The following is a 12,210-nucleotide window of genomic DNA, read 5'->3' on the forward strand; positions in this document are numbered from 1 at the left end:
TGAGGCTTTTACATATCCACGTCTCTTGGTTCCCTGCTTGGGGGGGGGGGGGGGTTAGGGCAGTGTCACTGGAGGGTTAGGGCAGTGTCACTGGAGGGTTAGGGCAGTGTCACTGGAGGGTTAGGGCAGTGTCACTGGAGGGTTAGGGCAGTGTCACTGGGCACACGGCTGAGCCCGAAAGGAATACAGGGGGACAGAGACCGCCTAGGGCGAGGCAGGCACACAGTGAAGAAGGAGAGGAAGTGTGTCTTGCCGTGCTGGAGGCTGCTGAGTCATGGCTGGGCTGGCTACACTGATAGAAACAGCCATCTGGGGGCCAGCGGCAGGGGCGGGAGTCCCAGCGGGAGCATGCGTACAGGGGCTTTGGGGGCGGAGAGGAATGGTAGTGGGACATTGATGGTTGGTGATGCAATATTTCTGGATGCTGTCAACGCCTCTGACACACATATTGTGACGTCTCTGTCCACCATACGTGATATGAAAAACATGGGGTTTGTTAGAGAGCCAAAACAGAAATAGGGCTGCAGTGCTCAGGCAAATTTAGGTTATAGATGCCAGTCCAGAGATAACCAGAGACCACGTTGTGTTTTCCATGCAGGTCTGGGGCCACTCCCCCTGATTCTGTGGTTTCTGAGAACGGGTCGACCCTGCTTCCTCTTTTAGTAGACCCTACTCTGCGGCAAAGTTGGATAAATGGTATGGACATGATTGTTTAATACACCATGAAAGTACATAACTCCAGCACTGGGTTGTGTTGGTTTTTGACGTTTAGAGACATGTTGAAAAACAGACACTAGTGCAGGGATGTCTTTGAAAAGGTCATTGAATGTCTCCATTTAGGGAAGATGGATGTATCAGTCCATTGACCCATTAAGTCACTTTCTAGCGGTTCTTTCATTTCCTTATTTCACTGAAGATGTGTGTGAGAAGAGAAAGGTGGGGTTTTATCACTCCATCCAATGGTAAGTCATCTCATTTGAGAAAAACATTGGCACAGCATGTGTGACATTTTTGTTTTTTTAAAGCACTTGGCAATTATGAAGTAGACGTCCACAATTATTTTGAATTTTTTTTTTGTGGACAGTGATTTTTTGGGATAAAACCGTTAGGTCTATTACAATATCACAATCAAGCTCAGAACATTTGATTTTCAGCTTAAAATAAAGACTACACTGGATCTATTTTGAGTTTCATCAGCGTTGGTCTTCTATCTCGAGGGAGGAAGAGGCTATAGAGAACAGCCTAGTGTGTTTATTGACAACATTAGGCCTCATCATGAGACCCTCCTCTTGAATAAGGAGAAGTCCCCAGTTGTAGCATCCATTTGAGAAATGCTGATGAAGCCAACTTCCTCAATCTGCCCTTCATTCACTCTCACATTACTATATTGGCTCCATTCATGTGGCAGTTTCCCTGTGTAAAGCGTATAAAAGTGATCTGGGTTTAATCTAATCAGGTTTTATTGCTCCCCTCTACCCCCACCATGCTGCTCCTTGCCTCAGCACTCACTAACAAAGAGCGAGAGCATCAGAGATGTGGCATCCCAGTAACAAGCATCAGTGTTGTTTCTAGCGCTTAGCAGAACAGGGAACAAGGAAGATCTCTTAAAGCCTTACCATGACGGTTTTGGTTCTGTAATACTACACATTATTCAGAAACCAACACAACCCAGTGCTGGAGTTATGTACTTTCATGGTGTATTAAACAATAATTTCCACATTACATACAATTTTCCAACTTTGCAGCAGAGTATGGTCTACTGGTAAGGAAGCATATAATTGTTAGTCTACACATGTTTACGAAGCATGTGACAAATACATTTGATTATTCATAAGACAAATGACATTTATCAGAGTTGGGCCTATTTGCGTCATCAAATCACATTGTATTTGTCACATGCTTTGTAACCAACAGGTGTAGACTAACAGTGAAATACTTACTTACGGGCCCATCCCAACAATGCAGAGAGGAAAAAGGATAAATACACAATGACTATAACTTGGCTATATACGCAGGGTACCAGTACCGAGTAATGATAACTTGGCTATATCAAATCAAATCAAATCAAATTTTATTGGTCACATGCGCTGAATACAACAGGTGCAGACATTACAGTGAAATGCTTACTTACAGCCCTTAACCAACAGTGCATTTATTTTAAACAAAAAAAGTAAGAATAAAACAACAACAAAAAAAGTGTTGAGAAAAAAAGAGCAGAAGTAAAATAAAGTGACAGTAGGGTATATATACGCAGGGTACCAGTACCGAGTAATGATAACTTGGCTATATACGCAGGGTACCGGTACTGAGTAATGATAACTTGGCTATATACGCAGGGTACCAGTACCGAGTAATGATAACTTGGCTATATACGCAGGGTACCGGTACTGAGTAATGATAACTTGGCTATATACGCAGGGTACCAGTACCGAGTAATGATAACTTGGCTATATACGCAGGGTACCAGTACCGAGCCAATGTACAGGGGTACGAGGTAGTAGTCTTCTCAATGTAGTCTAGTAGGCTACTTTTCCCTTATTGGTGTGCTAGCTGAAAGCAAGAACACTCAAAAATCTTACTTGTACTGTTAATATGGTTTGCTTTCTTCCATAAGCTCCAGCGCTTGAACCGATACAAATAAATAAATAATGTAAACGTAAAAAGTGAAACTGCCACGTCGGTTTGGGATATTACAACAACAAAGAAGTTACTGCAAATAACCAACACTGTTTTTCCCCCTCAGACATCATGGCATGCGCGATAGAACAGCAGAATATGTACAGAATTTTTCTTTACCATGCTGCTCACCTCCATTTAGTCAACAAAACAAAAACCATAACGAAGGTGCTGGGGGCGAACAGTTTCTACAAGAGCAGTATTCGCATTAAGTCCAATGCATTTCGATGGCCATAGTGGTAAATAGACTTACTTTGATACAACCATAAATACTTCAAGACAAGCAAGCAGACACATTTTCTTCAGGACATATACTTTTATAGTTTATGACTGTGGCTACTATAGTAATTTGTTCTCTCCAGAAACCTTTTCTCTCTTTGGTAGATCTTCAGATTGAGCTGAATCTTCTTTATGAAAGGGCGTAGTGTGTTAGGCCTATCTCCCAATAAATCATATGACATCATTATTGGGAGCTGCAGTTACTTAACCTGTAGTCAAATTGGATTTGGTTAAATGAGATTTATGGTAGATAAATCTCCTCCGAATGTCCGCGTGTCGTGCATGGTACTTTTCCCCTACTTTGTTCTTTGGTGTCTGTTAAAGTAGAAGGTTTTACATTTGATTAAATAGACCTTTGGTCTGTATCAATTGTTGTATCTCAAATGTAAGTGAATGTATTCAAATGGCCACTATTAATAATATACATCTCCCCTCTTCCCTCCCCAGACCCCCTCAACACATTTTATTTGTAGTGATTATCAGCTGTGCTGGTTACTGCAATGAATGTTAACACTATCCATCATCAGGCGACGACCACAGCTTCGGTTGCAGCGCCTCGTAGCTGGAGGGAGTTCTGCGAGTTGCATGCCATTGCTGCGGCCCGAGAACTAGCCAACCACTACTGGAACTTTGCCAGGGAGCGGCCAGAGCACGATGTGGTCCCACCGGACAGCTTCTCCAAGCAGTTCAGTGAGCTGTTCCAGCAGCACTTCCACAGTGAGGTGGCCAAAGAGATCCCTGCATCGGCCCCTCCCCCCATGATGGGCCGGCTCCGCATCACCTCCTTCTCCGGGGCACTGGACTACCGAGAGGCGGGCCGGCCTGGCGTGCTGGCCCCAAAGACGGAGCCCGTGACAGGGAGCCGGGAGCAGGGGAACCCCCTCCGATGCTCGGCAGCCAACCCGGTGCTACGAGCTCGAGCTCCCATCCGGAGCCGCAGCCAGGAGGAGGTGTCTGTGTCGGAGCGGCGGCCTGCGTCTGAACGGTACACCCCCACCTCGTCCTCCTTCCCCATTGCTGCTGAAGTCACACACTTCTCCGTCAGCCAGATCAGGCAAAGCGTGTGGCGTCTCTTTAAGAAGCGCCCGCCGCCCCTTCAGGACCTGCAGCCCAGCAGGCCGGGGGACAGGGGAACGGGTGGGGCTCTGGAGGAAGTGACGGCCTTATCATCGTCAGCGCTGACTGGGAACCCCTCCCCCGAGGCCACGCCCTCTGCCGCCATCCCGTCGACAGCGACCCACTTCCTAGAACGGCTGACTAGCAGGTTTGGCAGTAGGCAGAGTGTGAAGCGCAGGCCGCAGGCTGCGAGCAGCTGCAAGGAGGGCCAGCTGAAGTACCTGGTGGTTGACGACACCATCTCGGACACACAGCATCGATGGCAGCGCTGCCGCCTGCTGGTGAGGAAGATCAGAGAGGGCCTGGCAGGAGAGAGGTTCCAGCTGGAGCTCTACGACCCCCCCAAGGTACACTAAAGCCCCCTGATCCACGCTGCTGGACTGGGCTCTCCACTACCACTAAATTAATCTGGCTCTATTTTATCAAACTGGGCTTCACCTACTGTAGGCAATGGCTGCTTTATGATTGCTGATCATTTGGCAGTGACGTTTCTAACACTGATTTGGTTGTCTCTGTTAGGTCCCCTACCCAAATCCTGTACCATTTTCAAAGGACTTCTATTATTCCTATCAGATGATTGTCTTGTTTGGTGACGATTGTCTTGTTTGGTGACGATTGTCTTGTTTGGTGAGAGGTGCGTGAGAAATGAACATTGTTTAGGCTGCTCCACCTACACTGGCTGTCAAATGCGAATGATCGAAAGCTTGACATGAAAGTTTCAGTTCAGCTGACCTCCCACACTGTTTCCTGTCTCTGCCGCTGTTTACTTTTCTGAGCAGTAACCATGTTGGCCTGTTGTTTTGAGTGTTAACATTAGTAACTTCTCAAGGTCTGTGGAGAAGCCTGATAGGCTCTTAATATAGCCTATATCAAGCCTCTGTACTGTCAGAAATATAATCTGCATGCTACGGAGCAGAAGTGTTACTGCGTCTGTTTGGAGGTGTACTCGTCTGAACGGAGGGAGAGAACCATAGCTGGCCAGGCCAACACACAAGCCCAGAGAGGGCATTGAGTGGGCAGGCTGCTGGATTCACACACACCATTTTACATAGCCTGGTGTAGTAGCCAGCCACACATAGCAGGCTGACCCTGTGTCAGATTGCCAGAGCTGGAAAAACCAAGCGACCTTTAAAGAACATTAAAACCAGACATTTGTAAACCAGTCGTGGATGTAGGCCCAATAGTTTTTGGTTAAGCACAAGGCTTTGAAAAGGCTGTACTAATAATGTATATTTAGAAGGCAGCTCTGCGAACATCTGGTGTTTTAACACAGCCAAGTGCACATTTTGTTGCTAAAGATTGTTTGATTGAGAGATGTAATGCTGCAGCTCCATTAAGTCTCCACTCAGAAGTGTGTGTGTGTGGAGGCCTTGCACTATTTCAGAGAAATCTTGGCAGTGTTCAAAGCCAGAGAATATCCTTAAAAGGAAGAGTAGCTGTAGACCACAGCACACAAACATTGACATTCCCTCAGACTGTAGAGGCCCTCACAAATTTATATGAGCATTAAAGGATCACTTTACAAAAAAAAACATTTAGTACTTTGTTCATTAGTCAACTGTTGATATGGTCCCAAAACATTGCCCATGTCAGCAGTAAAGTTTTCAAGATATCATCACACCACTCACCGAACCTTACAATCTTACCACTCAGAAGTGTATACTTCTCGTGCTCTCTCTCTCGTTCTCTCTCTCTCGTGCTCTCTCTCTCTCGTTCTCTCTCTCTCTCGTGCTCTCTCTCTCTCGTTCTCTCTCTCTCTCTCTCTCTCGTGCTCTCTCTCGTTCTCTCTCGTGCTCTCTCTTTCTCTCGTGCTCTCTCGTGCTCTCTCTTTCTCTCGTTCTCTCTTGTGCTCTCTCTCTCGTGCTCGCTCTCTCTCTCGTGCGTCTCTCGTGCGCTCTCTCTCGTGCGCTCTCTCTCGTGCGCTCTCTCTCGTGCTCTCTCTCTCGTGCTCTCTCTCGTGCTCTCTCTCCTGCTCTCTCTCGTGCTCTCGTGCTCTCGCTCTCTCGTGATCTCGCTCTCTCGTGCTCTCTCGTGCTCTCTCTCTCGTGCTCTCTCTCTCTCTCGTGCTCTCTCTCTCGTGCTCTCTCGCTCTCTCTCTCGTGCTCTCTCTCTCTCGTGCTCTCTCTCTCTCGTGCTCTCTCTCTCTCGTGCTCTCTCTCTCTCGTGCTCTCTCTCTCTCGTGCTCTCTCTCTCTCTCTCGTGCTCTCTCTCTCTCTCTCTCTCTCTCTCTCTCTCTCGTGCTCTCTCTCTCTCGTGCTCTCTCTCTCTCGTGCTCTCTCTCTCACACTGGAATAGATAATAAAGAAAAGTTAAATAAACAATCAGAAATTAACAGTAAACATAGCACTCACAAAGTAAAAAAAATAATAGACATTTCAAATGTTATATTATGGCTATGTACAGTGTTGTAACAATGTGCAAGTAGTTGAAGTATGAAAGGGGAAGTAAATAGACAGATAAATATAAACTGAACAAAAATATAAACGCAACATGTGAGGTGTTGGTCCCATGTTTCATTAGCTGATATAAATGATCCCAGAAATGTTTCAAATGCACAAAAAGCTTATTTCTCTAAAATGTTGTTTACAAATTTGTTTACATCCCTGTTAGTGAGCATTTATCATTTTCCAAGATAATTTATCCACCTCAAAGGTGTGGCATATCAAGAAGCTGATTAAACAGCATGATAATTACACAGGTGCACCTTGTGCTGGGGTGGGTGGGGGTGCTGAGGAGTGTTTCTGTCTGTGATAAAGCCTTTGTGGGGCCTAATGAATTTATTTCAATTGACTGATTTCCTTCTATGAACTGTAACTCAGTAAAATATTTGAAATTGTTGCATGTTGATTTTATAATTTTGTTCAGTATAATTTGTATTTACAATTATGTTTGTGCTTCGCTGGTTGCCCTTTTCAGTGTAATCTGAGGGAAATATGTGTCTCTAATATGGTCATACATTTGGCAGGAGGTTAGGAAGTGCAGCTCAGTTTCCACCTCATTTTGTGGGCACATAGCCAGTCTTCTCTTGAGAGCCAGGAATGTCTACGGAGGCCTCTCTCAATAGCGGAGAGGCTTCCTTAATTTTGGATCAGGGAAGGACATTCAACAAGCACAGCACTTACACAAATGACTGATGATTGGCTGAGAGAAATGTATCATAAAAAGATTGTGGGGGCTGTTTTGTTAGACTTTAGTGTGGCTTTTGACATTATCAATCATAGTCTGTTGTTGTGAAAACGTATGTGTTATGGCTTTACACCCCCTGCTATATTGTGGATAAAAAGTTACCTGTCTAACAGAACACAGAGGGTGTTCTTTAATGGAAGCCTCTCAAACATAATCCAGGTAGAATCAGGAATTCCCCAGGGCAGCTGTCTAGGCCCCTTACTTTTTTCAATCTTTACTAATGACATGCCACTGGCTTTGAGTAAAGCCAGTGTGTCTGTGTATGCGGATGACTCAACACTATACACATCAGCTACAACAGCGACTGAAATGACTGCAACACTTAACAAAGAGCTGCAGTTAGTTTGAGTGGGTGGCAAGAAATAAGTCCTAAATATTTCTAAAACTAAAAGCATTGTATTTGGGACAAATCATTCACTAAACCCTATACCTCAACTAAATATTGTAATGAATAATGTGGAAATTGAGCAAGTTGAGGTGACTAAACTGCTTGGAGTAACCCTGGATTGTAAACTGTCATTGTCAAAACATATTGATACAACAGTAGCTAAGTCTGTCCATACTAAAGTGCTGCTCTACCTTCTTAACAGCACTATCAACAAGGCAGGTCCTACAGGCCCTAGTTTTGTCGCACCTGGACTACTGTTCAGTCGTGTGGTCAGGTGCCACAAAGAGGGACTTAGGAAAATTGCAATTGGTTTAGAACAGGGCAGCACGGCTGGCCCTTGGATGTACACAGAGAGTTAACATTTAATAATATGCATGTCAATCTCTCCTGGCTCAAAGTGGAGGAGAGATTGACTTCATCGCTACTTGTTTTTGTAAGAGGTGTTGACAAGCTGAATGTACCGAGCTGGCTGGACACCCATGCATACCCCACAAGACGTGTCACAAGAGGTCTCTTCACAGTCCCCAAGTCCAGAACCGACTATGGGAGGTGCACAGTACTACATAGAGCCATGCCTACATGGAACTCTATTCCACATCAGGTAACTCATGCAAGAACAGATAAAAATACACCTTATGGAACAGCGGGACTGTGAAGCAACACTAACATAGGCACAGACACATGCGTACACACACGATAACATACGCGCTATACACACATACACATGGATTTTATATTGTAGATAGTGGTAGAGTAGGGCCAAATGGCATTCCAGTTTGCTCTGTTTTCTGGTTAGTTCTTTCCAATGTGTCAAGTAATTATCTTTTTGATGTCTTATGATTTGGTTGCATCTAATTGTGTTGCTGTCCTGGGGCTCTGTGGGGTCTTATTGTGTTTGTGAACAGAGCCCCAGGACCAGCTTGCTGAGGGGATGCTTCTCTAGGTTCATCTCTCTGTAGGTGATTGCTTTGTTATGGAAGGTTTGGGAATCGCTTCCTTTTAGGTGGTTGTAGAATTTAACCGCTGTTTTCTGGATTTTGATAATTAGCGGGTATCGTCCTAATTCTGTTCTGCATGCATGATTATAAAAAATGCTATGTTGTACACAGATGATATATTTGTAGAATTCTGCATACAGAGTCTCAATTTGGTGTTTGTTGATTTTTGTCCTGTAGTTCATTCAATGTAATTGGAGAATCCAGTGGGTTCTGGTAGTCTTTAATAGCTGATTCTAAGATTTGTAATCAATCATGTATATGTTTTTGCGGTTTATTCTTTGTTATAGAACCAAAAAGATTGGAGAAGTGGTTTATCCATGCATCTCCATTTTGAATAGATAACTCTTCGTGTTGTTGTTTGTTTAGTGTGTTACAATTTTCCCAGAAGTGGTTAGATTCTATGGATTCTTCAATTACACTGAGCTGGTTTCTGATGTGCTGTTCCTTATTTTTCCTTAGTGTATTTCTGTACTGTTTTAGTGTTTCAACATAGTGAAGGGATAGACTCAGGTTTTCTTGGTCTCTGTGTTCATGGTTGGATAGGTTTCTCAATTTCTTTCTTAGGTTTCTGCATTCATCAAACCATTTGTCATTGTTAATTTTCTTAGGTTGTCTGCTTGAATTTTTTTAGATTTGATAGGGAAGCTGAAAGGTCATATACAGTGGGGGAAAAAAGTATATAGTCCGCCACCAATTGTGAAAGTTCTCCCACTTAAAAAGATGAGAGAGGCCTGTAATTTTCATCATAGGTACACGTCAACTATGACAGACAAATTGAGTAAAAAAAATCCAGAAAATCACATTGTAGGATTTTTTATGAATTTATTAGCAAATTATGGTGGAAAATAAGTATTTGGTCACCTACAAACAAGCAAGATTTCTGGCTCTCACAGACCTGTAACTTCTTCTTTAAGAGGCTCCTCTGTCCTCCACTCGTTACCTGTATTAATGGCACCTGTTTGAACTTGTTATCAGTATAAAAGACACCTGTCCACAACCTCAAACAGTCACACTCCAAACTCCACTATGGCCAAGACCAAAGAGCTGTCAAAGGACACCAGAAACAAAATTGTAGACCTGCACCAGGCTGGGAAAACTGAATCTGCAATAGGTAAGCAGCTTGGTTTGAAGAAATCAACTGTGGGAGCAATTATTAGGAAATGGAAGACATACAAGACCACTGATAATCTCCCTCGATCTGGGGCTCCACGCAAGATCTCACCCCGTGGGGTCAAAATGATCACAAGAACGGTGAGCAAAGATCCCAGAACCACACATTTACATTTACATTTACGTCATTTAGCAGACGCTCTTATCCAGAGCGACTTACAGTTAGTGAATATTTTTTTTTATATATTTTTATTTTTTTATACTGGCCCCCCGTGGGAATCATTTACATTTTACATTTACATTTACATTTTAGTCATTTAGCAGACGCTCTTATCCAGAGCGACTTACATATATGAATACATATGTTTTATTTTATACTGGCCCCCCGTGGGAAACGAACCCACAACCCTGCCGTTGCTCTATCAACTGAGCTACATCCCTGCCGGCCATTCCCTCCCCTACCCTGGACGACGCTGGGCCAATTGTGCGCCGCCCATGAGTCTCCCGGTCACGGCCGGCTGCGACAGAGCCTGGATTCGAACCAGGATCTCTAGTGGCACAGTTAGCACTGCGATGCAGTGCCTTAGACCACTGCGCCACTCAGGAGTCTCACACGGGGGGACCTAGTGAATGACCTGCAGAGAGCTGGGACCAAAGTAACAAAGCCTACCATCAGTAACACACTACGCCGCCAGGGACTCAAATCCTGCAGTGCCAGACGTGTCCCCCTGCTTAAGCCAGTACATGTCCAGGCCCGTCTGAAGTTTGCTAGAGTGCATTTGGATGATCCAGAAGAGGATTGGGAGAATGTCATATGGTCAGATGAAACCAAAATAGAACTTTTTGGTCAAAACTCAACTCGTCGTGTTTGGAGGACAAAGAATACTGAGTTGCATCCAAAGAACACCATACCTACTGTGAAGCATGGGGGTGGAAACATCATGCTTTGGGGCTGTTTTTCTGCAAAGGGACCAGGACGACTGATCCGTGTAAAGGAAAGAATGAATGGGGCCATGTATCGTGAGATTTTGAGTGAAAACCTCCTTCCATCAGCAAGGGCATTGAAGATGAAACGTGGCTGGGTCTTTCAGCATGACAATGATCCCAAACAAACGAAGGAGTAGCTTCGTAAGAAGCATTTCAAGGTCCTGGAGTGGCCTAGCCAGTCTCCAGATCTCAACCCCATAGAAAATCTTTGGAGGGAGTTGAAAGTCCGTGTTGCCCAGCGACAGCCCCAAAACATCATTGCTCTAGAGGAGATCAGCATGGAGGAATGGGCCAAAATACCAGCAACAGTGTGTGAAAACCTTGTGAAGACTTACAGAAAACGTTTGACCTGTGTCATTGCCAACAAAGGGTATATAACAAAGTATTGAGAAACTTTTGTTATTGACCAAATACTTATTTTCCACCATAATTTGCAAATAAATTCATTAAAAATCCTACAATGTGATTTTCTGGATTTTTTTTTTTCATTTTGTCTGTCATAGTTGACGTGTACCTATGATGAAAATTACAGGCCTCTCTCATCTTTTTAAGTGGGAGAACTTGCACAATTGGTGGCTGACTAAATACTAAATTTTTTCCCCACTGTATACTGTTTAGGCTTTCTACTGCCAAGTTTTCACCTTCACTATTGCAGTGAAATATTTTGTCCAGGAAGTTGTATAAAAGGGATTGAATTTGTTGTTGGCCAGTAGTTTTTTGGTAGGTTTCTACCAGGCTTGGGCGGTATACCGTATACCTGGGTATTTGGAAAAAGCCACAGGATGGTTTTTCAATAATGTCAGTACCGTTGAAACTATTTCTTATACGTTTTTTTAATAGATTTGAATATTTGTACCTACTTTTTAATTAAATACCTTCAGTCAACTTGAGCAATACGTTAGGAGAAAAATAACATTGCGTTTTTCATTTCACCTGTCACGTTATTATGAAGCTTACGGTAGTCCCCAGTCACGTGGTGTTTGTTTACAAGCACACAACGACGAGAGAGTCACTATGATCTAATTATAGTATGAAATTCACAACTAAATGTTTGCCAGCTAAATATCTAATAACTATTAAGTTAACTGTCTAAAATGTGCTAAATGCTCTGCAGTTGTGTATTTGGTTTGCTACTTTAGTAGTTAGTTAGCTATCTAGCTTCTTTAAGTAGTTAGCTTCTTCCAAAAACAAGCATTCTAAGAATTGTTCAAAGAATGTTATACCAAAAATAATTTTGCTATTTGATTTTGAATTTTAAGACCCATTGAAGTGTCAATTTTTTTCTTGATAATATTTGATTAACATTTTATTTTTGGCCTTACTGCTATTAGCCCATACAAATGCATTGAATAACAGATTCACTACATGGAACAACAGATAGTCCCCCCCAAAAAATCTAAAGGAAGTTTGTTCTGAAGTGTCTGTCCTATATCTGAGAGATATAAGAAAGATCATGAAACATTATGTATT

At 43.4% G+C, this 12,210-nt stretch overlaps 1 protein-coding gene across 1 annotated transcript in view; it reads left to right on the plus strand.

The window, feature by feature from the left end:
* sh2b3 (SH2B adaptor protein 3) overlaps positions 1-12,210 on the plus strand; it is a 67,862-nt gene that overhangs the window by 12,128 nt on the left and 43,524 nt on the right. The window contains exon 2 of the mRNA XM_084176963.1: positions 3,403-4,418. Within this exon, the coding sequence (XP_084033089.1) occupies positions 3,456-4,418 (963 nt within the window). The 5' untranslated portion in view covers positions 3,403-3,455. The remainder of the gene's footprint in view (positions 1-3,402; positions 4,419-12,210) is intronic.

This window comes from Coregonus lavaretus (genome assembly GCF_964263955.1).
Source record: "Coregonus lavaretus genome assembly, chromosome: 14".
Classification (NCBI taxonomy): domain Eukaryota; kingdom Metazoa; phylum Chordata; class Actinopteri; order Salmoniformes; family Salmonidae; genus Coregonus; species Coregonus lavaretus.